Source organism: Marmota monax, unplaced genomic scaffold (assembly GCF_021218885.2).
Source record: "Marmota monax isolate L192 unplaced genomic scaffold, Marmota_monax_Labrador192_F-V1.1 WCK01_AAM20220418_F8-fsc00038, whole genome shotgun sequence".
Classification (NCBI taxonomy): domain Eukaryota; kingdom Metazoa; phylum Chordata; class Mammalia; order Rodentia; family Sciuridae; genus Marmota; species Marmota monax.
In genome coordinates this window covers 14,500,065-14,527,329 of record NW_026692498.1, presented here as the reverse complement: position 1 = coordinate 14,527,329, position 27,265 = coordinate 14,500,065, and the positions used below count along the sequence as shown (strand labels likewise).

Below are 27,265 nucleotides of genomic sequence, written 5' to 3'. Positions count from 1 at the left end.
CCCGCCACGCACCCTCTCCCCTCCCCAGCCATCTGTTCTACTCCGCAGCGCCGCGACAAACACGGCTCCAGCTCGCTTCCGCCCCTGCCCAGCCCCCTCCCCAAACTCCCCCCATCCCCGGGAGAGGAAAAGTGATGCCACCCCTCTCCTAGGAGGCCCAAAGGTCTGCCTGCATCGCCCACCCGGTCCCAAGCCTCAGCCGGGCAGGGTGGAGCGTTGAGACCCCCTTCCTTCCATGGTGGGGGTGGGCAGTGGGGCTGGAGACGATGCTTGAAAGGTTGGGGGTCCGGGGAGACACGGGGAGACCTCAAAGGAGGGGCAGAGTATGTCCAGGTTAGAGGCTCAGGAGGCCGAGCCCCGGGAGGGGCGGACTAGTGGGCAGGGTGTGGGGTTCCGCGGGTGGTTCACCGCCCCCAGCCCGGGTCCCAGGCTGCGCCAGCCACAGCCATGCAGCGCCGCCTGCTGGGCGCACCGGGTACCCGGCGCGCACGCCCCGCTTCCCACCCAGAATCCGGTGGGATCTCACATTTCTTGCTCAATCTTCACCACACTACGGGGAAGGCCGGAGAGCACAGTGAGATCCGGGCAGGGCCTCTGGGAACCGGCAGGATCCCCTGGTGGGCGCTAACTCTGTATTTTGCTAAGGCAATGTTGGAAGTCGGCTCCGAGCAGCCAGGGATGTGCAGTGTGACCTGGTCAAGTCTCACACCTCTCTGAACATTTTCTCCATTGAAAACAGGCGGGCCAGTCTGTTTCATTAACTTCTCAAGAAAATTTAATAAGACAGAGGGAATATGGTTTATCCGGGATGCTACCTCCCAGGTCCTTTTCAAGAGTAGAAATGGGGGAGAGGAGGATGGATAGGGCTGTCAAGGTCACTCTCAGCCCAGAGAGGGCTGCTGATAACTGGGAAGAAGCTTGGGGTCTCCATTTCACCCCTGATTGCCAGGGAAGGCCTTGGGTTAGGACTCTGCAGGCAGACTGCCTGAGTTCCATGATGAGCTTCACCACTCACCACTGTGTGTCCTTGATTTCTGCCTTAACCTCTCTGGGCTTGTTCCTCAATCTACAAAACAGGATGACAATATCGACCTCTTGTGCTATTGTTGGGATGAAAGGAGACACTGTAGACAACGGACAGATCCTCAACCACAGTTAGTTGCCCCTCCATTCTGTGACTTTAATTGGTAAGGTTTATGTCCCAGGAACACAAGTAGGTGCAGGGTAAATGAGCTACATCTTCCGGAACGGTCTCTTTTCCTCAAAGATGATGTCTTCCCTCAATGTGGATAATTTTAAAGTCTCACTTTAATGTTAAAAGTAACATAGCTGAGTATGGTGGCACATGCCTGTGACACCAAGGATCTGGAGGCTGAGGCAGGAAGGAGGATCACAAGTTTGAGGCAAGCCTCAGCAATTTAGCAAGACCCCATCTCAAAACAAGATAGAACAAAAGGACTGGGGACATAGCTCACTCGGTGATACAGTACCCTGGGTTCAATCCCCAGAACCGGAAAAAAAAAAGCAAATGCAAATATAGCATAACATAAAGCTTAAAATTTGCATGAAGTTTTAAGATAAAATAGGAGACTACAAAGAGGTGTTGCTTTCAGCAAGCCCCAGAAATGCCTCGGTGGGAAAGTTTGAGTCATCCGTTAGTTTTCTTTCTGAAGCATCCTTCTCTGATCCACTGTGTGGAAAAAGGCCAGCTTCCTGGATGCACCCCAAACCCTGGGAAGTAGGGGGCAAGATTCAGACTTCCTCCCGGCACTCAAGGCAGGGAGAGAACGGGGAGGTGAGCCAGACAGCCCGAGGACAGCCTGGCACTCCAGGCACACTACATAATGCCCCGCTGAGCCCGGGGGAGGAGGGACAGGGGACAGACAACCCTCCCGCCCCGCCACTGCCCCAAAGCACAGGTACACGCCAGCCAGTCTCCGGCTCCCTTTTTATTTCCTCTTGGATCTGAGAGCAGCAGCACCAGAGAGGGAACCTGCCCTCCAGTCCTGCAAGGGGCTTGTCCCCGCACCCCGTACAGGACACAGCCAGTACCTTGAGTCCCCTTTCCTCTGGGGGAAGGTATGTCACAGCACACACAGGTACTCACACTCCTGGCAGCTGGGGCCACAGGGGTAGCCTGCTCACTGACCCCACAGTCCTCCAGAGGCACCAGAAGACAGGACCCTTGAGGCCCCTGGGACAAAGGCCTGGAGAAAGGGCAGCCTCACGCCTTGGTCTCCTCTGTCCAAGGAAGAAGGCCCAATTCCTCCAGCACAGGCTTCTTCAGTCCCTGGAGAGTTGCTTTGGGAAATATTGTCTGAAGGTTATCCCCACCCCTTTTTGCAAGTCCCTATAAAAATAGACCTTCTCTTGGTATTTTTTAAATGCACGGCTCCGGGCTCCATGCACATGTGACAGGTAGGGAGCCGTCCGGGTGTTCCCTTTGGTCTCTCAAGCCTTGGTTTCCCGTCATCCAGTTTCTTGGCCTCAGACGTCTATGCTGCCCCCTTGGAGATGCTGAGCATCTTCTGTGGGCCTGGCTCATGGGTGACATACTCCCCCTGGAGCCGGGCACGGTAGTAGAAGAGGTAGCAAGGTAGCAGGAATCCCAGAAGTGAGAATAACAAGAGACCCAGGTTCACCTTTAGGGAAAGGAAAGAGAAAGTCAAGTATGTGCTGGTTAAACCTCACCATCCTCAGAGACCCGCCTTAGCCACCAACGCAGAGGAGAAGGCAGTCATTTTTGCTCCAAGTCCTAGGGAAGAATGAGAAACAGCACTCAGTGCAGGCGATCGCTGCTCCACCAGTATCTCATTTAATGCTCAGCAGCCTGGCCAAGTGGCTGAGATGAAAACCCTGGAGTCCAGTAAGTGGCAGGGCCTGGATGGGGGCCACACAATGGGGCACTCTCTCGGTGGACAGGCTGCCTTTGCAATGGGACATGGGCCAATGGGATATTGGCCAATGGGATGCCATGTGGGGTGATGAGCAGCGGCTCTCAGGCCTGGGCAAAGGAACGGAGATGGACAGACTGCGGGACAGATGACTTGCAAGGCCCAAGAGAGTGAATGAGTTCACATTCCACTCCACAAGACACAGTGTGACTCGGGGCCAGCCATCTCCTCTTTCTCGGCCACTGTGGCAAAGATTAAGTGCCAAAAGGTACACAGCGTGCTTGGCACACAGCAAATTCTCCAGGAGCGGGAGCAGTTCTTTCATCACAGATCTTGGGGGAAGAGGATTTATGATGTGGGAGGCCCCACAGGACAGAAGTTGGTTTCAGGGAGGCAGATGTCAGTTCAATGCAAGGGAAAGCCTATCGAATAACATCCGTGCTGCAGGGAAGACCCCTGGTAGGACCTTAGGGACCAGGGCTCCTAAACACGGGCTCGAGGATCAGGGCTGGCCCACCGTGCAACTCACCTGGGAGCTTACTGAAAACAGAGCCGGGTTGAGAGAGGCCAGTTCAGGAGGCCGGGGACCTGCGTTCTTAACACTCCACAAGGAGTTCTGATGGGCACCAGCCTGGGAATCCCCAGATTAGGCCTCTGAGGTGCCTCCCAGCTGAGATAAGCGGAATGAGGGATGCTATCACATACGAGTCCCCCTCCCTCTTCCCTGTGCCCTGAGCCCACCCTGGCTCTCACCCAGAAGGGGTCTCCTCGCAGGGGTCCCACCACGACCATGAAGAGCGGCTGCTGGAGGAGGGCAAACACGGCGCTGATGAGAGACTGCAGGCCTGTCAGCGTCCCAAAGTGGTTGGATGGGAACCTGTCCACAGAGAGGGGGCCAGGAATCAGGGGTAACCCCCCCCCATTGTGCCCCCTCCCCAGACTTCACTCTATTGGCAAGCAGAGCAGAACTTAGCTAGAGACAGTGGCCAGGGAGGACCTCACCAGGAAGAGGACTACTGGCCTGGCATGTGCTCTTTGGTCCCTGCCCTTCAGGGTGCATGCCCGGGCCCTGAGCCCTGAGGGTCTGACAGCTCCTGTCTGTGTGATCATCATAAGGAGCTCAACCTCTCTGTTCCCCAGTTCCTCGAATAACAGGGACAGCATGAAACCCACTCGGCCGCTCACTTTATTCTTTCCACAAATGGCACTGATGTACGTGCTGGGGATAAAGCTATGTACCAAGCGAGCAAAGATGCCTGCCTCACAGGGTGACACTGTCATTGATGGAGCAGGTGGCCATCCGACCGTGAGCACAGCACGGTCTAGGTGCTGAGGAAAGAGGTCAGGCAGAGAAGAGGGTGGGGAGGTCAGGGGGGCTTCAACTGTAGAGAGGGTGGCCTGGGAAGGCCTCCGCAGATGAGGCCTCCTAGGTCAGAAGAGGAGGAGGTGGAACTGTGAGCCTGGCAGACATCTGGAGGAAGAGTGTTCTAGCAAGAGGGAACAGCGAGTGCAAAGACCCCGAGGGCGTAACATGCTGGGGCTTCTGAGGCATAAGAGTGAGGGAGTGAGGAGAGGGGGCCAGATCTTGTAGGGATTTTTAGGTCATAATAAACCTTTGGCTTTTACTCTCGAGTGAGACTAGTGACATGAAGAGATTTATATCCTACCAGGGGACTCTGGCCACTGGTGTAAAAATGGTCTGAGGAGGCCAGGCACAGTGGGGCACACCTCTAGTCCCAGTGACCTGGAAGGCTGAGGCAGGAGGATCACAAGTTGGAGGCCAGCCTCAGCAACTTAATGAGTCCCTGCCTCAAAATAAAAAGTAAAATATGGTTCAGTGACAGAGCATCCCTGGGTTCAATTCCTAGTACCACACACACACACACAAAGGACTGAAGAAGGACAAGCCTCAAGAGACTATTTGGAGGCCACTGCAGTGATCCAAGCTGGAGCCAATAGTGGCTTGGCCCAAGGTCGCAGCAATGGCGGTCAGAAGGAGTCAAAGGGGTGGTGGAATGTGGGCAGGAGGCCGATGGATCGAATGTGGAGCAGGAAGAAGACTCAAGGGTAACTGTAAGCCCTTGGCTTGAACAAACACAGAGACAAGTTCAAGACAGGGACGGGCTGCTCGGTGCCGAGATGCTGCCGTGAGGCTCACACTAGGGAGCAATGGCCAAGCCTCCTGGCCTGGACCGGCCGTGGACGAGGCCCCCGGTAACAGTTAAGATTCTGTCATCGCTACTGTAATGTCCTTTATTACTCCATGGCCCCCGCAGGGGAGGCACTCAGCAGTGCCTGGCAGTGGAAACTAGGAGAGAAAGGGACACGGGGCTGTTCCAGGTGGAGAAGGAAAGTCATAAGGAAGGGGGGTGTTCTACAGGGCAGCCGGGGGGAGGGAGGCCACTGTGGAGGCCATTTCTGACAGCAGACACAGGGACCAGCGCCTCTGTCATCAAACCACGTGTTCCAGCTTCCCCCAAGGAAGATTTCCAACAACGGGAGTCTCCCTGCAGAGGGAAGGCTGATGTGGAGGAGGTGGGCTCCCCATGATCAGAGGGGCTCAGAGGAGTGGACCAGATGGCCCCCCAAGCCCCCCAACTCTGAGAGGCCAGCATGCAGAAGAGGTACTGAAGGGACGCGAGGGGCCCTTCTGGCTCTACCCTGGTTTTCTCTGTGATGGGGACAAAGCTGGGAAAGGCGTTCAGCCTGAATGACTCACACGGCAGCGTACAGGCCCCCACAGGCCGAGTGATAGAATCCTCGAACTATGGTGTGCAGGACAAAAGTCAGAAACTGAAACCAAAAGGGAGACAGCGTCAAGGCAGGGTGCAGAGGGACACGGGGCCTCACCAAGTCATCTACACATTCCCACCCCACCTGCTACCAATGTACTAAGAACACCTGGGAACCCGGGAAACAGACCCTGAGCAGAGGCCAGAGCCATGCCTCCAGAAGGCAGGCCCTGGTGGATCGTCCCTTTGGAGGATCGTGGGAGGCAGAGGGAGGGGACAGAGGGAAGTGGCACCTGGAGGTGTAAGTTGCTGATAAGGCAGGTGAAACCAAAACCCACAAGGAGGAGGTTGGTCAGGGTGAAGGCGTTGATGGCATTAGTGAGCTTCTGGATCTTGCGGTAGCGTGGTTTGGTGGACTTGGTGGTGACCCCATCCCTGAGGAGAAAAAGCCATCACTGGACCTCACCTGGACCTCCCTGGTTCTCAACCAGGCCCTGCCCCCTGCCCCTGATTGTTGGGGCAGAAGAAAAGGCAGGAAAACCGTTCTCTCGAAGTGTGGTTCCCCCAACTAACCACTTAAGCATCAGATTGGGGGGGGGATGTCTTCCTAGAATGCAGGCCTGACCCCAGGTCTCAGAACCTCAGGAGTGAAGCCCAGGAGTCTGCAGGACAAATGCCCGGAGCATTTCTGATGCACACTGCAATTTTAGAATCAAGACTGAGAAGAATGGTAGAGAAAAGGGAGTTTCACAACGGCTCTCCCGCCGGTCTAGTCAGCCGCCGGTCTAGACAGCTGGGCCTCTGACTGACCAGAAAGCTCCTCTGTCTGGCATGATCCAGAGCTCTGTGGCCAGCCCAGGAGAGAGGTCAGTAGGCTGGGGTGAGGGCACGCTGCCCATCTATCCTGGACCAATAGACCATCAGGAGCACAGGGTCAGGGAGGAAGGTTGGGGCACTGCTGGTAGAGAGAGAAGCCCCTGGAGTGTTCCTTAGATGGCTTCTCTCCTGGTGTCTCTCTCCCATCCTCTCAGGACAAATGGGGACTATTTGTATTGACACAAAAACCAAAAGCAGTCAGAAGACCGGTTGGAGACACAGTGGGTTCAAGACCCAGTGGTCCCTCGTGGGGAGGCACTGACCCTCCTACCCACAGCCACGCGGCTGAGCTTGGAAGCAGCTCTGCAGCCCCAGGCAGTCCTCAGATGACTGTGGCCCTGGCCCGAGGCTCGACCACAGCCTCATGAGAGGCCCTGGGTCAGAATCAGCTGTCATCCCCAAATTCCCAATTCCCAGAAACTGTGTGAGATGGTAAGTGTTTTTTGTTTAAAGATGGGGTAGTTAGTTACGCAGCAATAAATCTCATACACCAATTCCATCTCCCCCTAGCTTTAACTCAGTAAGCCCCATGGTCCCAGATGAGGGACAATAAATATACCACTTATGGAAACTTTTGAAATAGATATTCTGTTTTTTTGAGAAAATTGGTAAATGATTACAGTATTTGAGGTCATTATGTAATATGTTAGGTTATGTATATCTATAAAGGATATATAAGCTCTAGATTATTACTTCTACTCTATTTTAATGCACCTGTATCAATTTCATTGAGACATTCACGAATCAAAAACTCGGGACTTCGTGGGTTAAGAACACTTTGGAGTACGGCCTTTATGACATAATTTCTAGAGCTTGCCGTGGGGTCCTGAGTAAGTTACTTAACCATGTGACCCTGTGTTTCAGCTTCCTCATCTGCAAACAAGGACAATAATATACCCACCTCAGAGAGCTGCTGCAGGACTAAACAGATCACACAAGGTGCCTCACACAGAGTCAGTCCTCACTGTTAAGCTATTCTTATGACCAAGCAAGCCACGCCCCCTCTAGCCTCCGTTTCCTCATCTGTAAAAGTGGAGAAGTACTCCTACCCTCCCAGGACTCGGAGGAGAATGAAATGAGACACTGTATGTGCAAGAATGGAGAAAATGAAAAGCACTGGCTGACCACTTGCTGTCTCCATCCTTGGGCAGGTCACCTGGCATCTCCGAGAGCAGTGCCCTCATCTGGGGAGTCCACGCAATCCTTGATCCGCCAGTCCATGAGGTAGCCAATGAGGGGGCACGTGAGAAGGCACAGCAGCTGCATGGCCCCAAAGATGGAGGAGTAGAACCCAACTGGACAGGACAGGAAGGGAAGTGGGGTCAGGATGCTAGTGGCCCCGTGGGTACGGCCACCCACTTCCAGCAGACAAACAGCCTCCCTCTGACCCAGGTTCTTGGATCCCCGGGTTACCAGGGTAGGCCCAGGCCCAGAGGAATCCCAGCACCTGGGGAACAGGCGACGGCACGGTGGGCCTGGGCCTGGGCCCGGGCCTGGGCCCTGCTTTCATCTCCCTACCTGTCTCTTGCACATTTTGTCTCAGCTCATCCGTCACTGTGGGTAGGGGAGAGACACAGTGAGCCAGCTCAGCCACGGTGACCCTGCTATGCCCCAACCCTGGGCCTCAGCAGTGCCTCACCATGCTCCTGGCCACCGGTCATGAGGTACTCCAGCATCTTGTTCATGATGGCCATGTAGAATATAACTCGGAGCTGGGTCATGCCCATGGTGACAAGGCTCCACAGGAAAATGGGGGAGCAGAGGCTCTTGCGGAAGGGGACAGACTGTGGAGAGACAGCAGGGGGTGCCCCTAGGCCCCCAGAACTTCAGTTTCTCTCTGTTTGTCCCAGCTCATGCAGGCCTAATGGGGGCTGGGACACTAACTATGTGACTCTGGAGAAGGACCGCTCAGTAACTATCTCTACAGCGGTGTTTTGTGTGGTAATAATAACTGAAGCACTTACTACGAGCTATTCCATTGAACCAAATCTTACAATAATCTCCTCTCACAATGTTATCCAGGCTGGTCTTGAACTCCTAAATTCAAGGGATCCTCCTGTCTCAGCCTCTGGTGTAGCTGGGATTACAACTGCCTGCCACCATGCCCAGCTCTTTACCACATTTTACAGATGAGGAAACTGTAGTTCAGACAGATCCTGCCTGAGCTCACAGGACCGGAACAGCAGGTTGGCCTTACTCAGGCTCCTGCCCTTGACCACTTGTCCCATGGGGATGGGCAGTGGGAATAACCACTCTCCTGAACATACCAATTTTGTACTTTACAAAGAGGTCCCATGTCCATGATGTAATCCAACCCTTACAACTAACTTGCCTATTTAGGTGGGTGCTTTTGTTTTGGTTTTGGTACCGGGATTGAACCCAGCGCACTCTACTACTGAGTCACAACACCAGCCCTTTTTATTTTTTTATTTTGAGACAGGTTCTCACTAAGTTGCATAGGGCCTCGCTAAGTTGCTGAGGCTGGCCTAGAACTTGCAATCCTCCTGCCTCAGCCTCCCACAGGGTTGGGATTACAAGCATGCACCACCGTGCCCAGCTGAGTGGGTTTTATTAGTGCTAGTTTGAGAGGTGAGGAAGGTGAGATGAAGCACAAGTGATCCACCCAAGTTACATAGCCCACCGCATAGGAAGCAGGACTCAAACCCCATCGTTTCTCACCAAAGGATATACGCCTTTTTTTTTTTTTTTTTTTTTGGTGTGGTGCTGGGGATTGAACCCAGGACCTTGTGCATGCGAGGCAAGCACTCTACCAACTGAGCTATATCCCCAAGTCAACGCCTTGAGAAGTGACCCAAGCAGGTGGATGCAGCTCCTCCTGCAGACAGCAGGGGGCGCTGGAGAGCCAGGAGTAGGAGGGCTGCATCTTTTGAAAGCTCCACTGCCCTGCCACAACAGGCTCAGAGATTGCAGGGGACCCTGAGTGAACCAATTGCTGGACAGACCAAGAGACTCTGCTCCTCCCTTCCTCACCCAGGGTACCAAGCAGGGTATCCCCAAGTCTGAAATTGCCAGAATTGTTTGAAGTTTGGCTTCCCCATCTGTGAATGGGAAGTGTGCTCCTCCTGCATCCCAGGGTAGTGTGAGAACAGAAGTGGAAAGAGACTGATGTTCACTGGTCTAAGAATGCACCCTCCCAGTCCCCAGTGCTGGCACCTCGACCAGACACTTACTCTCAGGAAGGTCTTCTGAGGTGTCACGGGCGTCCTGCAATGCGAGAAACGCGTCAGCCCCCTCATCCAGGCTGGGAGCCTTCTGGCTCAGCCGCTGACCCACGTTGGTCACATGGGTGTAGAAGCGGTCACCCGTGAGCTTGTGGTCCAGGTTCAGTCCAGCAAGATTGTTCTTCTTCCTGCAGGCAACCAGGCCACAGCATAAGAAAAACAGCCACACAGAGGCCACCCTCAACTCCAGGGTGCCATCCCAGCCTGTCCCAAGAGTGTCAACTATCCCTAGCATTGACAGACCCACTAATGAGCTCCCTAATGGAGGGCTCATCTCTGTTGCTCAGAGCCTGGCCCAGAGACCAGCATAGGCACAGACCAACAAACAAACGGCAAATGAATCATTTCCACTTGTTCCTACAGAAGAGGCAGCAGGGAGAATTCAAACTCTGAGGTCGCCTGACCTCAACTTACCCCCTTTTCGATGGGATGACCTTCAGAAAATCACTTTGTTCTTTGCATCTTGTTATTTTTGTTATTGTTGGGGTTTTTTTCAGGGTGGGAGGATACTGGAGATTGACCTCGGGGGCACTCAACCACTGAGCCACATCCCTAGCCCTGTTTTGTATTTTATTTAAAGACAGAGTCTCACTGAGTTGCTTAGTGCCTCACTTTTGCTGAGGCTGGCTTTGAATTCTCGATCCTCCCAAGCCCCTGGGATTACAGGCATGTGCCACTGTGCCCGGCTTGCATTTTGTTATTAATGAAGTATCTAACAGAGACACACAGGTATTAGAGAATGGTATGGGAGCTAAGTACAGTGCCAGCATAGAGTAGGTACTCCATAAATGTCAGCTACATGACTGCCACTCTATGTGGCTGGTTGTGGGGCACCACCCTCTGCCACTGCTGAGTCGAAATGAAGCTGGGAAGAGCTGGAATTCCAGCTGCCCCACAGCAGGTAGTCTGCTTGATTCCTCTACATCTTCCCTTTTGGGTCCAAAAAGTATCTGGTGCTATTGCTGGTATACCAGATTTCTGATCTCCAAACACAGAAAGGATAATAACAATAATATTCTCTATGGGTTTTTGTTGTTGTTGTTTTGAGTGTCTGTGTGTGTTGTGTTTTGATTTTGGTTTGGTTTGGTTCTGGGTTTGAATCCAGGGGAACTTTACCACTGAGCTACATCCCTACTTCTCTTTCTTTCTTGAGACAGGTTCTCACTAAGTTGCTGAGGCTGGCCTTGAACTTGCAGTCTTCCTGTCTCAGCCTTCCAAGTCACTGGGATTACAGGCATACACCACTGGGCTCAACAGTCACCATATTTTGACCACCCATTGTGGGCCGGTTCTATTATTTCAAAACACCTGTGAATGGATAGAATTTCTCACTGTACAGATGAGAAAGCAGAGCTCAGAGAAATGAAGGCATTTGCAAAGCGGGGCTCCAAGTGTAGGTCTCTCTCCAAAGCTGATTGTGTCATACCTCAGGGCCCTGGCCTCCCCTTCAGTGGTGCAAGAGGGAGTCCCCTTCCCACTCCAAACCCCCACCCCCTCCAGCCACTCACTTGTAAGCACCTTCCTCAGGAGCAGGAAAGGCTTCCATGGGCCAGTTGAGGGCACAATTCAGAAAGATAAGGCAGGCCAGGACAGACCAGGTGAACATGATGACCACAAAGGGCACCCCAGCATCGTAGATCAGCTGTGGGAGGAGCAGGACAGCCCATGGAGGAGGCTGCTTGGCCCCAGGCCCCACAGAGGTCAAACCCAGCTCTCAGATGCCTTAAAGATCTCCTCTTCCCCATTCCGCGTGCCCAATTTGCAATTGAAAAAAAGTAAAGTCAGAAATTAAGAGTCAGATCCCCAAAACTACCAATCTTCTTCCTCATTCACCCAAGCCCCTCTCAAGAAGTGTGGAGTAGTCTCCACAAAGTGCTGAAGTTGTTGGCCACTCACTCCGAATGTCTTGGAAATCTCAATTATGGTCTTAAAAAGGCACATATTTTGTCTGTGGTTCCACAAAATGTTTATTTTCACACACACACACACACACACACACACACACAAAAAGTCATTTCATATTCTGTACAAAGGAAAATTAAAGCTCTGGGTTTACCAGACCCAATGGTGTTTATTCTGTCCCTTTCTGGCACGTTCCCTGGGGGAAAGGCAAACCCAATCTGAAAAACCTTATCTCACCTTTAACAGGTGCTTCCAGGTGCACCAAGAGGATGGGGATCGAAAGTCCTCTGCCCTCATAAGGCCTCCTAACCCCAGGACAACTCGGTTCTGCACTGACTGGGTTCAATGAGACATCCCCTCTAGTGGGTGAAGTCCCTGTGCACCAAGATGCTGTGGTTCCTCGTGTCCTCCCTGACACTCTCCACCTGGGATGACTGCCAGGCTCCTGCTCAGAGCTCCAGTTGCCTTCTGGGAGAAACCTCTGGCGCTCCTTGGCTTTGGGCCTTAAGGTGCTTTCCTTCCTGGGGACAGGACTGAGCTTAAAAGGGCCATACCCCCAAATGTGTGGGAGTAACAGCTGGCCCATTCACACACTCTCCAACTCCTATGAGAGGGTGAGCAGAAATGCCTTTTAAATCAAAAATTAACTACCCAACGTAGAGTTTAAGGAACATATCCCAGCCCAGGCAAAAACAGCACTTTGAGAGCTGCCCTAGGTTCAGGCCTTAGGATTGCAAAAAGAAAAAAAGAAAAGAAGCCTTTGACAGAGTCTAATAGAGGAAGAAACTGAGACCTCCAGCCTGCCCCAAGTTCAGGCGTCTAGGCTCCCAAGTCACCAGGCTGACCTGTCCATGAGCTACCTGGCATAGACTCACTTTGTAACCTTGGACCAACTCACTCAGCCTCCCCAGTAGGAAGGTATGACTCAAAAGGCTGAGCGAAGCCAGAGAGTCGAGCCCTTGACTTGTGAGTCTGTGCAATGGTTTTCTAATATCAGTCAGGAAGTCAGGTGACTGCAGATTAGACAAAGAAAAGATCAGAGACTGAGGAAGTTTGCTTGGTCCAGGAGAGAAAAGAAAGGTCTGCTGGGACATTGGTGAAGGAAAGAGGAGAGTGGAGATGTCTGACCTTTGGGTCAGCAGTAGGGCCAGGATGCTTCAGTGCTTTTCTGCACAATGGTGGGAATGACCTATGATGGGCAGGAACAGGGCCATTGGACACAATAGCCACCACTCACCCAGTCACACCCAGTTCTAGCATCAAGGTAAAAAGACAGGTGACTTTACTGGTCCCTCAAGAACATCCATACCTTGATTCCTCCAAAAGTGATGGCAGAAGAGACATAGGAGCCAATCATGAGGGCCATGAAAGTGGAGCGCAGGTTCCCAAACATGTTGGGCAGCTGGGGGAGAAGAACGGCACTGTGAATAGCCTGACATCACCTAGGGCTCCCCTTGCCCAGAGCCCCCCAAGAAATCTTGGAGGCTCCATGGGGGCATTCCTTAAACGTAGGTTCCAGCAACAATGTCACCAAGAGATACAACGGAAAAGCCCTTGGTTGGGGATGTAACTCAGTGGTAGAGCGCCTGCCTAGTATGCCCAGAGTGCTCGGTTGATCCCCAGTACTGTGGGGAGGGGAGGTTCCAAGGCAAAATCAATATAGAAAACTGTACTCTGACCCCCTCTATGCACACTAGCACCTAAAGATTCCCAGAAGCACCTCCTAGAGAGACTTTTTAAATTCCATTTAATCCGGAGTTGCCCAAGTTGGTTGTTTATGAAACCCCTTGATTGTGTTACACCTCTAAATACCCCCATTGAACCGGTGTTAAGAAACACTGATCAGGTTCAGTTCATTTCACAGATGAGAAAACTGAAGCCAAGAGGGAAAGAAGTGCCCTCGGGTTCACAAAGCTTATTAAAGACTTTCTCCCCTGCTCTGCATCCAGCCTGAAGGCTGTGCTCATGGCTGACTCTATAACTAAGATGGTGCCCTTAAACTTCTTGATGGCACCCAAAACCCCAGCCTACTGAACTAGGAGGAATCACTGAAAGGGCCATGGAGGTGAGACAGAGACTGGGAGGGGGCAGGAAGAAGCCTGATGATCACAGGACAGGTGGCTCTGGCAGGCAAAGCAGATGCAGAACTCCAACCAGTAAAGGATTGATTGTATGTCCAGTTTCCTGGCCTGACCCAGGCCCTCAGGGGAAGAGAGGGCAAAGTCCTTTGCTTACATCTCCCTTTGGCCCTATCACCCTCCCCAAGTCACCACATCCCATAGATGAGTAGGACTTTACATGCCATCCAGAGCCTAACCCCTCCTCCACAGAGGGGGAAATGGCTCATGGCTCTGTAAATGGACTTCAAATAGCTCTGAGAAGGAAAATATTTAAACACAGAGAATTGGGCTGTCCTCCTCCCTCCCCCGGAGTGACTCCATGAAGGGAGTGGAGCAAAGTTATCCCCCACTTGGGCAGAGGTTTCCCTGGGCACCCTCTTTCTCTGCCAGGCACACTGCCAACGACATCAGGGAAGGAGGCCAGGGCCAGGACCCCGGCTCCTCGAGGGCCGTGTCAGCTCAGCACCATGAGGAGGACAAGGCCAGCCCTGCTAACCGCAGGCTGACCCGCACTGGCAGGCTGGGAGCGGATAGGAAGCAGCCGGCGCCAACAGCAACCCGCTGCAGCCCTGGGCGCTGGGCTGGAGCTGACCCGCGGGCAGAGGGCAACACCGGTGGGAGGCGGGGTGAGGGCGGGGCCGGCGCCGGCCACTGCCATTGGCTGGAGATTACGGGCCCGAGAAGATGCGAGGAGCCGCCGGCTGGCGGCGGGCGGAGCCCCTTTGGCTGGCCTGGGCAGGGTGCGGGGAGGTCAAGCCGCAGGCCCGCCCCCGGGAGAAGGGAGAGGGATTTGGGGACAAAAGCCAAGTTGCACAGCGGGAAGGGGCTGTGGGTAGGAAGGGATCCGTTTCCTTGAGAGTTGTGAAATGTCCCCAGCTGGAATTATAGGCGGCTGCTGGGGTGAGGAGAAATTCTGCCCCAAACTCCCAGTTGGGCCGCATCAGAGATAAACAACCCTAAACCAAAGGCGAAGGCGGCCCAGGCCACTTACCTCCAGGTGTCCCGACACACTCGGAAGCCTTTAACCCTTCCCTATATTACTCACCTCCACAAACATAATACACTTTGATAAACACACATACACAACTCACACACATAAGCAATAGGTGAAGTTGTGAAAAAGTCAGTTTTATAGATCAAGCACGAACAAATGTTGGCAATTTCATATTCAACCTCATAGATATATTTACCCACTCCCACTCCTGCCCTTCCACATGGACAGCAGCACACACACACACACACACAGCAAGGGTACACACACCATCTCCAGCTGCTCCCTATCACATTATCCAGTTTAATTTTCTTCCTAGCACTTGTGACTACTGACATAATTTATGAGTTTGCTTGCTTATTGGGTTTTCTGTTCCTCCTAGCTCTGAAATGGAAACTCCTAGAAGGTGAGGACATGGTTGATCCTGTTTGTGCTGCAGACCCAGACCGTGTTTGTGCCTAGAATGGAGCTCATCCGACATTCACGGGCTAGGTGAACACACACTGACCCACACCCACCCATAGCTGCCACCTGCACAGTTTCACACACATGCACCTGATCGACACCCTCTGAGCCCCTCCCCCACCAGTGCCCCACCCATTGCTAACCCCACTCTGCACCCGGGCGGCCTGTTATACTCACAGTGAGTGAAGTGAACGTGAGGCAGATGCCACCAAACCCATTCAGAGACAGCGCCAGGAATATCAATGGAGACAGGACTGGGAAGGGGGAGAGGGGCAGGTGAGGGCATTTGGGGAGCTGTGGGAGGCCAGGACATCCCCCTTCATTCCACCCATTCTCTTCTTCTGGAAGCACAAAAGGTCAGGCAGCTCACCTTCCGTGTCCCGAGAGGCCAAGGCCATGAGGGTGCAGGATGCAGCGAAGCAAGCACTGTGGGGACACAGGGAAGGGCAGGGCTGACCTGTGAGCCTCCCCTGCCCCACCCCACCCGGGGCTGCAGTATCTTCCTAGTCCTCTAGCTCCCACAGCCCAGCCACCTTACCTGCCAACCAGCCGGAGGGGCCGGGGGCCAAAGCGGTCCATGAGGATCCCCAGTGGCAGGGTGGTGGCACTGAGCAGGAAAGAGCCAATGGTAAAGCCAAGATTGAGCATCTCTTCCTGCTGGTCACAGCTGGGCCACTGGTGTTGCTGGTCCTGGGTAGTGTTGGTGGTGATGTTCTCAGCTGAGGAGGGGGAAGGGGGCATTCAGCACAGAAAAGCAGAAGCTGCTGAGATAAGAGCAGCCTGAACCAGAGTCCTGCCTTCAAATCCCAGGCCTGATCAAACCAACCTAGGTGTTCCTGGGGGTGGCCTGGAGTCATGTTTACTCTGTTGGGGGCTGGGGGCTCCATAAATGGCCACAATTAGTATCTGATCCCAGGACAGCCAATACATACTCAACCTAGGGCCTCCACTAGCTCAAATGAGATAACGGACGTCCAAGTATTTACCACATATAACCTCACTCAATGTGCAAGCTTCTGGGGCTGCGGGCCTCCAAGGGAAGTGCTCCCCAGTCAAGGGGCAAAGTTGTTGAGAGGCACTCTAATGCACGTGATAAGAAGTCACTTAAAACTTAGATAAATGACATTCTGATAAAGCCAGTATTGGCTGAGCACTTTATGTTCCAGGTCCCGTTCTAAACTGTTCCTATATTAACTCTCAACCACCCTTCTGTCGGTTAAACAAGTCTTCCCATCCTCCAGACGATGAAACTGAGGCACTGCCCTCTGTGACTCTAAAAGTTCACCTGGAGAACCTGTCCTCAAGGTAAACTGCCAACTTGGGGTTGTGACAAGACCATGAGAAAGGCCAATGTGGGGGACAGAGAATGATTATCACTTGAACAGTTTTCACTGAGTCAATGAGGGGGCTGCCCCACCACCTCCAATTTGTTACTAGGCAGCACTGCCAAGGGCAAATTCAGGACGCACCCTGGAGGCAGACCGCTGGGGGTCTCCATTAACAGCCTTACTAGCTGCACAAGCAACTTTGTGACAGCTTTGGACAAGCAACTGCCTCTGAGCCTCAGGCCCCTGCTATAAACAGGAGCAGGGAATGCCTAAGCCACAGGCTCCTCAGGATGTCTCAGGGAATAGAGAACCCTGCACAGTGTCTGCCTCCAGGAAGGCACTCCCGAAATGGCTGAGGAAGGGGGAGAGGAACACAGCCTCCAGGTGCTGGGATCCCACAGTAAGACAGGCAGCTGTTAGTTTTCAAGGGGCCTATGTTAGATGATAGGGAAAAAACGGATGCTGATTTTATTAAAGAGTCTCAGATGTTGGAAGAGAATTGTGATGGTACCTGCATGCTGGGGAGGGGACAGCAGTGACCCCTGACTTCAGGTATCCCAAGGGCCTTCAGGCAGCAAAGGGTAATTGGATTTGTGTGTAAACATAAGAACCAACATACAGAACTGTCAGACTGAGCACTGGCCACCCAAGGAAGGAACTGTCTTGGGTGATGGGGACTTTCCCCACTGTCTCCAGCTGTCAGGAGGCTGGGGAGAGTACCAAGGCACCTGGAGGAAGCGGTTAGGGGGGGTTAGACCACACAGCTTTTGGGTTCGTGCTAGCCCTGTAATTTGGTGGTCTTTATGATCACTGTTCATTTCCCCACATTGACCATATGTCAACACTGTGTCGGGACAGTGCAAAAAGCAAGAAGAAATGGAAAGATAATTTAGACCAGGATCTGCAATGAGATGACCAGCATTGAACCCCACCCAAGTTTTGCTTGGCTGGCAGTGTTGACCCTTATAATGTTATAAATTGTAATGGGGTGCCAGTTTAAAATCAGGATTAGTAGCCCGGATAGTGGCACTCGCCTATAATCCCAGCAACTCAGGAGACTGAGGCAGGAGGATAGCAAATTCAAGGCCACCCTGGGGAACTTAATAAGACCGTGTCTCAGAATAAAAAGAAAAGAGAAAGGGCTAGGCACACCTATAATCCCAGCAACTGGGGAGGCTGATGTAGGAAGATCACAAGTTTGAGGCCAGCCTCAGCAATTTAGTGAGACTGTCTCAAAATTTTAAAAGGACTAGGTATTGTACTTCAGTGGTAAAGTGTTCCTTGGGTTCAATGCTCAGTACACACACACACACACACACTCAGGAGTTAGCACATATATATCCAGATTTCTGACTTTTAAAAAAGTTGGAAGGGCTAGGGTTGTGGCTCAGTGGTAGAGCTCTTGCCTAGCACGTGTGAGGCACTGGGTTCAATCCTCAGCACCACATAAAAATAAACAAAATAAAGGTCCATTTACAATTAAAAAATATTTTTTAAAAAGTTGGAAGATCAGCCAGGTATGATGGTATGTACTCAGGAGGCTGAGGTAGGAGAACTGCTTGATCCCAAAAGTTTGAGGCTATCCCCATCTCAAAATAAACAAACAAAAAATAGTCAGGAGACCTGGCCATTCCCAGAGCTGGATGGAGGTCTCCCCTTTTTGCCAGGGTTGGCCTTCCCAAGTCACACAAGTCCTCATCTCTCTCAGTTTCCAGATATATGCTATCATACACCTGCCCTGTTGTACTCAGTTATCACCATCTGCCTGACCTGACCTAGCATTGGAACTTGCAATCCTGGAACTGGAGATTGACCCTGCCCCTAAGTTCTTCACAATCAAATGACAATTTCCCTCATAAGCAATCCCACTGACTTTCAATGAACACCCCTTTGTACCTCAGTTTTCCATACAGAATCTCATTTAAGCCTTTCAACAGCCCTCAAAAGTGAATTCAATGGCCCCCATTAGAGATGAGGAGGCTCTCAAGAGCAAAACCACTTGGTCACCCAGCTTCTTTTAAAAAATATTTCTCTTAGTTGTAGATGGACACAGTGCCTTTATTTACTTATTTGTATGCAGTGCAGAGGATCCAGCTCAGTGCCTCAAACGTGCCAGGCAAGCGCTCTATCACTGAGCTACAACCCCAGGCCAGTCACTCAGTTCCTAACAGGAGAGTTCAAATTCAAGAGGATCTCCAAAGCCAACACTTTTCCATCCCACCATAGGTCCTTGATGTCTTGCACTGGCCAGCTTGGTACTTTTCCCAAGTACCAGATAGTGCTGACGAGGACATGTGCTTCTCCAGTGATAGAGAATCCACCACAATGGACTGCTAACGACTCAAGGTCAATTAATACATCACTTCCTCTGGTTTATCATCAGTCTCTTGTGAGTTTGACTGATATGAACAGTAGTTCCTGAGGCCTGATCACTGAGTGGTTGGTCAAAGTAAGGCTTCTCAACCAAGATGCAAAGAACTCTTCGACCTGTATCTAAGGCAGTTACAACAGAAGTCTTTGCATCCAACTTCCTGACTTTCATAGAGAGGTAAAGTGAGGCATGGGATGGAACAGGGAGAATGTGTTCAGTAAGTCAGTGGTAAGAGTTGGGCTCAGAAGTCAGGGAAACAGGGTTTCCCAGTGTGTGGTGTGCAGTGCAGGTGGCACTCAGATGGGTTTGTGTGGTACATGGAATGGTTTCAGAGGTTTCACAGTTATTGGTTATTTAAATGTATAATGGAAACAGGCATATGTATGTATATGTGAATGTATTAAAAATATATATATGGTCAGGTGCAGTGGTACACACCTGAAATCCCAGTGTCTCAGGAGGCTAAGGCAGGAGAATCAAAAACTCGAGGACAGTCTGAGCTACTTAGTGAGATCCAGTCTCAAAATACAAATTTAAAAGGGCTGGGGGTGAGGCTCAGTGGTAAAATGCCCCTGGGTTCAATCCCTAGTAAAACACACACATACACAAGTGAACACAATGTATATATATATAAAGACACATAATATATATTATTTCATACAATATATACTAATTAATTATATATGACTATACCATTATGTAAGGGTATGTTATATTATTATATAATATACTGCTATATAGTATCTTATAATATATGATATAATGATATATTTTATATTATACATTATATTTTACATATAACATGTTTTATATACTACATATATGTTATTAGACAAATATGCATAATATATATAACAACATCAAACTCGAGATTTCAAGCATATTTGCACTTGAAATACTAGTACCTGTGGCACCCAGATATGGTAAAATCTTGAAGGTGGACTGAAAATGATCAGGTCTGAGAAACACTGGAAAATGGGATTATGGCTAAGCTTTCACCTGTTGAATTCTGGTTTTACTAGCTATGCTGCTGGCACTTTCTCATTATCCCATCTGTGAAACAGGGACAGTGGTCTCAAGTACCCGAGAGGCTGGCTCTGAAGACTGCCACATAGGCACAAACACACTCACAAAATGATCTCATCTTCTTTGTTCCGCTTGTCATGTTCCCTTCCTAACCTCCTGATGCTTCACTTTTGGCACTTGGCACAGTAACATTCACCAAAACATCTTAGGACAGAGCTCTAGCCGGTCTTGTCTATGGCTGGTCTCCCCCAGGAGAAATATAAGATCAGGGATATCTATGCTATTCCTATGAGGCCCAGCAGAAAGGTTCTGGGGTCAAAACTGAAGTTGAATCCTAACTCTGCTCTTTATAAAATAGCTAGGTGAGCTGTGTGCCTTGATGCATGCCTGTAATCCCAGTGGCTCAGGAGGCAGAGACAGGAGGATTGCAATTTCAAAGCCAGCCTTAGCAACAGTGAGGCACTAAGCAACTCAGTGAGACCCTGTCTCTAAATAAAATACAAAATAGGGCTGGGGATGTGGCTCAGTGGTTGAGTGCCCCTGAGTTCAATCCCTAGTACTACCCCCCCAAAAAAAAATATAGCTAGGTAACCTTAGGCAAGTTTCTTAGCATCTCTGAACTTCAGGTTTCTCTTTTATAAAATGAGGTTATAATACTTGTATCACAGCTTTATGGTGAAGACTAAAAAATCTAACTCACAAACAGTAAAGACTTAATGAATTTTAGTGATAGCTGTTTTTGTTTGTTTTGTTTTGTTTTTGTACTAGGGACTGAACCCATGGGTGCTTTACCACTAAGCTACATTCTCAGTCCTTTTTACTTTTTAAGACAGAGTCTTGCTAAGTTACTGAGACTGACCTTGAATTTGCAATCCTCCTGCCTCAGGCTTCCAAGTACTTGCTGATTGTTTTATCATTTTGGCACTTATGCTGGATATATAAGGATGCGTGATAAACGGAGCTGCTACTGCCTATATTCTGGGTAACAGAGCCCGCACTAGCTGTGACATCCCTTTAGGTGAATACCCATCAAGAAAGAAAGAAGACAGAGGGTATGGCCAGAGAACTCCAAAACCTACACAAATGAAAACATCAATAATGAGCTCCTTTGCGTATGTATTAAACAACATCCTTTAATTCTCACATCATTGTTCTGTGGTGGGAAGGTGACAACTGTACCCTCATTAACAGACTTGGAAAGAAATGAGATCCAGGAAGAATAAATGACTTGCCTAAGGCACACAGCAAATGAGGAATGAAGGTGGGTCTAGAACATATTCACAACCCTTACCGGAAGCCTAAATTTTGGCTGCTTGCTCTCAATCATTTTCATAGAAGCCCCACCAGGTGGGGATTATTGGTCCTCTTTAACACATGGAGGAACTGGCTCAAATCAGGCAACCAGCACAAAGTTGAGTTGGAAGAGACCTTTCCTGCCTCTATGGGGACAGTTTCCTGGTCTGATACTAGATTCCTGGGACACGGTAGAAGGAGGCAGAGACCCACAGTGTATGAAGCTCTAAGCAGCAGAAAGTTGACACTTTTGATCTGCAACATGACTGAGACAGAACAAGGAACAGCATCTCTGATCAGCCAGACAGCCGAGGGAGTTTAGGCCAGAGTCGCTGGAATGGGAGAGAAGTGGGGGAAAGAGGCATGTTGTACTCTGCTTTCTAAGAATGGACAAAAAGTTTCTGAGAAAAAGAAGGGTTCACTTTGGTCACCTCTAGTGATCCTAAACAGCCAAACTTAGATACACACCCACTTTCGAGCAACTCAAAATACCAGGTGGATGCCTCCTGCCATATGCAAAAATTAACTCAAAATGGATCAAAAATCTAAGTGTAAGAGCTGAAACTATGAAAAGAAAACACAGAGGTAAATCTTTGTGACCTTAGATTAAGCAATGCTTTCATATTCATGACACAGAATAGAAAAAGAAAAAAGTAGACAATAGGACTTTGTCAATATTCAAAATTATCATGCACTAAAAGATACCTTCAAGAAGATAAAAAGAATCCATAGTGGAAAAAAACTTTTGCAAATCATATATCTGAAAAAGGACTTGTATCTAGAATATAAAGAGCTCTTACAAGGGCTCATGATGGAACTCAGGGGTAACGCATATGATATGCATGTGCAAGGCCCTGAATTCCATGATTAGCATGTGCAGGGCCCTGGGTTCCATCCCCAACACTAAAAATAACTAATTATTAATTAGCAATAATAAAAAGATAATTCAATTTAAAAATGGGCAAAGGCTTTTAATAGACATTTCTCCAAAGATATACCAATAGCCAATAAGCACATGAAAAGACGCTCAACATCATTAGCCATTAGGAAAATGCAAATCAAAACCAAAAAATTATACTACTTTATAGCTACTAGAATATCCATAATAAGGGGCTGGGGTTGTGACTTAGCGGTAGAGCACTCGCCTAGCACATGCAAGGCCCTGGGTTCGATCCTCAGCACCCCATAAAAATAAATAAATGAAATAAAGGTATTGTGTCCAACTACAACTAAAAAAAAATAAATATTTTTTATATCTATAATAAAAAATGAACAATCACAAATATTGTCGAGTGTGTGAAGAAACTGGAACCCTCATACACTGCTGGTGGGAATGTAAAATGGTGTAGCCACTTAAGAAAATAGTCTGAAGGCTCTTCAAAATGTTAAAGTTAGCCGTGCGAGCGTATGCCTATAATCCCAGCAGCTCAGGAGGCTGAGGCAGAAGGATCGGGGGTTCAAAGCCAGCCTGAGCAACTTAGTGAAATCCTAAGCAACTTGGTGAGACCCTGTCTCTAAATAAAAAATAAAAAGGCTGGGAGATGGCTCAGTGGTAAGGCCCCTGGGTTCAATCCTGGGAAAGAAAGAAGAGAAAGGGAGGAAGGAAGGGAGGGAAGAATGGATGGATTAAGGAAGGAAAGAACAGAAAATAAAGAGTAGAGGAGCAGCTGCATAGTGCTTGGGGTAGAAGGAAGAGTGGGGAGAGTGGGTGCTACTAAATGGGTAGAGGGTTACATTTGGGAGGAAAGAAAATGTTCTAAAATTGATGGAGATGACGACTGTACAACTCTGAGTGATTTGTAAGATATGTAAATTTTGTCTTGCTAAAGTTGTTTTACATATTTTTTTAAAGACACAGGTGGACGGATGGACCCTTAAAAGGGAAGCAAGAGGTTTTGAGGTGGTAGAAATAGCTTTTCTTTCTTTCTTTTTTAAGATGAAACCCAGGGCCTTGAGCACGCTGGCAAGCACAAGCACTCTGAGCTACATCCCCAGCCCCAGAAATGTTTTAAATATTGGCTGTGGTGATGGTTACTGGGGTGTACAAATTTGTCAAGCCTCATCAAAATGTGTGATATAAATTAATCTTCAGTGAAGCTGATTTAGAAAACACCACCAGCTCCAGGTGGAAAAGGCAGGAATAGTGGTGGGCATCGGAGCCATTGGGTAGCCAAGGGCAGGTCTTCTCCAGTCTCCAGGGAAAACTCAAGAGGGGACTTGGGTGTCATATGAGTCCCCTAGTGACCCACGATTTGATCCTCTTGACCACCCTGAAATGCCTATCACTTCCTCTTAGGCCTCCTCCTCAACAACCCACCTGCCTTCCTAGGCCAGCTCAGCTCTACAGCCTCCAGCCCACAGAACTGAGGCCAGGAGGCATAGGCATGTGCCTGCTCCTTACAGATAACCCTGGCAGAGATGAGACAGCCCCCAGGGTGGGGCAGCTGCTGCTCAGAGCAGAGATCAAGACCTCCTGACCTCCACCCACGGGAGCTGGTTTTCTTCCACAGCCACAGCATGCTCTGTGAGACATGTTGAGTTGAGGAGACAGGAGAAGCCAGAAACATTTACCAAGCATGGATGAGTCTCTCAACAATGAGACAGATACTATTATTGGGAAAGATATTATTGTTCCCATTCTGCAGACCAAGTAACCCAAGCTCAAGGTCTAAGGAACTCACTGATGTCACTCGGCTGGTATACATGGTGGAAGCTGAGAATCAAATCCAAATTGGCCTTCCTTCCAAGTTTACTCTAGAACAGGGAGGTTGAGGAAGGGGTAAGGAGGGAGGAAAAGAATCAAACCCCACTTCCACCTGGCTCCTTAGCTGAGCTTGTCAGCTAAGCACTTTCCTCCCAGAGAAGTGAGAAACCCATCAAGTCCCTGACATCAGAAGGGAAACTCCTTTCCCCTGGACAGCTGCAGACAGCCCAGGGCTGCAGCTACTAATCCTGGGGCATTTAGAATTCTCACTTCAGCATTCAGGGCCATTCCTACAAGGTCAAGATGATTGGAGGAAAACAGAGACCCTCCACAATGCCCATTGCAGAGGAAACAGGACTATGGACTTCATGCAAATGGAAGATTTGAAAACCTGGGGACTCCAAGGTCCTGCAAAGAGAAGAATGCAGGTCCTTCACATTCATATTTCACTCTGTGCGGCTTTCCCCTGACCCCCGTCCCGTCTCCATTCCTGGGGATGCTCTACTACTAAACTGTATCCTCAGGCCTTTTTTGTGATAGGCCCTAAATTGCAGACGCAGGCCTTGAACTTGTGATCCTCCTGCCTCAGCCTCCCAGTTGGCTGGAATTACAAGCATTTGCCACCTAGAGGATTCCTTTCTCTTTTTTAGCTTTACAACAGCAGACCTCAAGAAATCCCTTGGGAGCACAGCTCAGTGGCACATGTCTGTAACTCCCAGCTACAGGAAAGGCTAGTATTGCAAGTTGTAAGCCAGCCTAGCAATTTAGTGAGACCCTGTCTCAAAATTTTATTTTTTTAAAAAGGGCTGGAAGCGTAGTTCAGTGGTAGGCCCCCATCCCCCATCCTGGGTTCAATCCCCACTACCACACACACATATTAAAAAAAAAAAAAAAAAAGTGAAAAGACTGGGGATGTAGCTTATTGGTATTGAGCTCCAGGCTCTGAGCTCCATCCCCAGCACCCTGTCTCAACACACACAAAGAAATCCCTCACCTTTTAGGTGAGACATTTCAGAGAGACTACATCCTCTTCTAGACTGGAGGCTGTCAGAAACTTAGGACTCTGCCTAAGAATCCCAGGATCTGGATGCCCAGCCAGACACCCAGCATTCAGTTGGTTGATATATTCCAAGTGGAGCATGTAGAATGTCACCCATTTCCTGATGAAGTTTTAAGAGGTCAAGAAGTGAGGCTATCCAATCCCCAGCCTAGGGCTCCCCTTTTGAGCAGTCCTGTTCTCTCTCTACCTTACCTATAGTCTTTTTCAGCTTCCACCTCCTCCCTCTGCGGTCCCTCCCCAGACGACCCCAGCATACCTGGGCATAAGCTGGAATAGAAGCCCTCGTTCTTGAGTATGATCAGCAAGGAGGCCCAGCCCAGGAGCACCGCAGAGAAGAAGAGGTTCTCCAGCACAGCGGTGCAGGCCATCCACCAGCGCCTGCGGTACGCCTGTTGCAACGTGGGGGCCATTCTGGCCGAGAGATTGCAGAGAAAGAGAACGCTGAGCGAAGGACCTCCCAACGGCCCCTGAGAAGGGTACTGCATCATGGTAGCTCCTGAGATCCCTTGTGCCACCCTGCGATGGAACCTTCATGGAAGGCCCATAGAACCCAGAGCTTCCTAGCCAGTTCTACCAAGCTGGCTCGGCGCGCTCTGGCAGTGCCAGGAACGCACGCGGCGCTGGGTTCCCGCCGGGCCACTATCAAAAACAAGGAAGGTCCTGTCTGCGCACAGAAGCTTCTTGGCGTGCTGCCGGGCTCTCCCACCCAGGCCATGGCGCGCAGAGCCAGCTCTTGGAGGCCAAACCAGAACTTCCCCAAGTCTCCAAAATTCAGTAAGGTACAAAGCGCGCCCTGAAGCCTCCCCTAGCCCATGTCTGGCCTCTTTGGCCTCTTGCCCCAGGAAAGACCCCCCCAGAAGCAGGCAGGAGGAGGAAAGGGAAGTCTGAGGCTAACCAAGGACCTCTCTTTCCTGTTGCCCCTCTCAGTCCACTCCTCTCCTCTGACGCCAGGCGAGAATAAGTCCTCTGCTTGCTGCACCAGGCGATCCGTGTCCCTACAGTCTCATGGGCCAATCCAACAGCTGCCACGTGGAGGGAGACCCAGGGCTGGCAATGTGGCGTCCCCACGCGCCCCTCACTCACTCCCAAGGCGACCCGATTTAAGTCGCGCGCCTAGGAGCCCGCCAGCTCCCCCCAGCCAGGGAAGGGGGCTCAGGCTTAGGCAGGAAGTCCGATGGTAGCTGACTTTATAAGGGCAGTGGCAGCGGATGGGTTGGCGGGCGGGCGAATGTGTTTACCAGAGGTGGGAGAAAGGCTACAGCCATCGCGGGAGGAGACCAGGGGCCGTCAGCGCGGGGGCGGGAGCGACAAGACAAATGGGGTAAGACCGAGGAAGGCGGAGAGGTGAGGAACTGGGAAGGGCAAAATAGAAAGCCCAAGATCAAGGGGTGGGAAGCACGAGTCACTTCTCCCGGGAGGCGGGAGAGCCTCAGTACCCTTATCTGTGAAATAGGGGCTTTCGATTCAGGGGCTCCCGGAGGTCTCTCCTGACAAGTGTCGCGCCAAACAGAGGAAGTGCAGGAAGGGGGGCCGAGAGGAACACCAGAGTCCACTGGGCCAGGTTAAAGAGGAGGGAAGGGCGCGCTTGGAGAGGGGATAATGGGCCGCAGGGCTCAAGAGCTCAGGTAACGGGCTTTTCTTGAGAAGTCTGGGAGTCTATCGGAACCGGCCCGGGTGGCTCTCAGCGGACTTGCAGCTGAAGACACTGATTCTCACACGCGGCTCACCTCGGGTCGCGGGCAAACGCGCCTTCTGCAGCTGCGAACGCCCCCTGGAGCTCAGACCCTTGGCAGCACGTCCACACTCCGGGTGTCCTGGGACCGGCGGGCCCAGCCCTGATCTGCGCGCACGCTGAGGTCTTCTCTGCTCTTTGGACCCGGGGGCCTTGAAATTGCAGCCCGACAGCCCAGTGGTCTCGACTCCTCCGCCCTCTTGGGAGAAGTCACGGAGCTTGGAACCTGCCGGGCGCCACGGATCCACGAAGCGGGGTAGGAACGAAGTGATCTATCGAATTGATAGTTGTGTTTACACGCGTCTGGAGCTGCGCCCCGAGGTAGGGGCGGGAGCTCCCTTCCTTTCCCCTCCCCCTAGGTCGAGTTTCACATGCACGTGACTCGCCTGTCAGTCCCCAGATAAGCTCCCGCACACACCCCAGCTCCTGAATTTACACCCTCGACCCCCACCTTCTCCCTTGTCCTCCCGGGCTAACATCTGGCACGCCTTCTGCATCTTTGGACAAAACAAAGAATGACGACTCTGCT

The 27,265-nt window shown here is 50.8% G+C and overlaps 2 protein-coding genes across 8 annotated transcripts in view; one reads left to right on the top strand and one right to left on the bottom strand.

Annotated features, from left to right (window-relative positions):
- Serping1 (serpin family G member 1) overlaps nt 1-27,265 on the top strand; it is a 258,370-nt gene that overhangs the window by 159,341 nt on the left and 71,764 nt on the right. The gene's annotated exons all lie outside the window — the stretch shown is intronic.
- Nucleotides 1,932-27,043, bottom strand: Slc43a1 (solute carrier family 43 member 1). Of its 7 annotated transcripts, none has more exons than XM_046445733.2 (15): nt 26,732-27,043; nt 25,261-25,415; nt 15,761-15,941; nt 15,593-15,648; nt 15,400-15,476; nt 12,956-13,048; nt 11,253-11,386; nt 9,694-9,872; nt 8,142-8,312; nt 8,021-8,056; nt 7,659-7,797; nt 5,920-6,061; nt 5,614-5,687; nt 3,648-3,771; nt 1,932-2,642 (listed from the first exon to the last, which is right to left on the bottom strand). In XM_046445733.2, the coding sequence occupies exons 2-15, from the start codon at nt 25,412-25,414 to the stop codon at nt 2,496-2,498; spliced, it is 1,707 nt and encodes a 568-aa protein (XP_046301689.1). In that variant the 5' UTR covers nt 25,415; nt 26,732-27,043; the 3' UTR covers nt 1,932-2,495. The 7 variants fall into 7 exon arrangements, with proteins under 7 accessions (XP_046301689.1, XP_046301690.1, XP_046301691.1 ...); XM_046445734.2 differs by lacking the exon at nt 26,732-27,043 and adding an exon at nt 25,900-26,712; XM_046445735.2 differs by lacking the exon at nt 26,732-27,043 and adding an exon at nt 25,907-26,712.

Bases quoted from the DNA above. Each gene is read 5' to 3' on its own strand.
- Slc43a1 (XM_046445732.2), bottom strand. From the start codon at position 25,492: ATGATGCAGTACCCTTCTCAGGGGCCGTTGGGAGGTCCTTCGCTCAGC. The intron at 7,798-8,020 runs GTAGGGAGATGA...TGTCCTGTCCAG, and splicing joins ACAAAATGTGCAAGAGACAG to TTGGGTTCTACTCCTCCATC. The intron at 5,688-5,919 runs GTGCCACTTCCC...TTTTGGTTTCAG, and splicing joins TCAGCAACTTACACCTCCAG to TTTCTGACTTTTGTCCTGCA.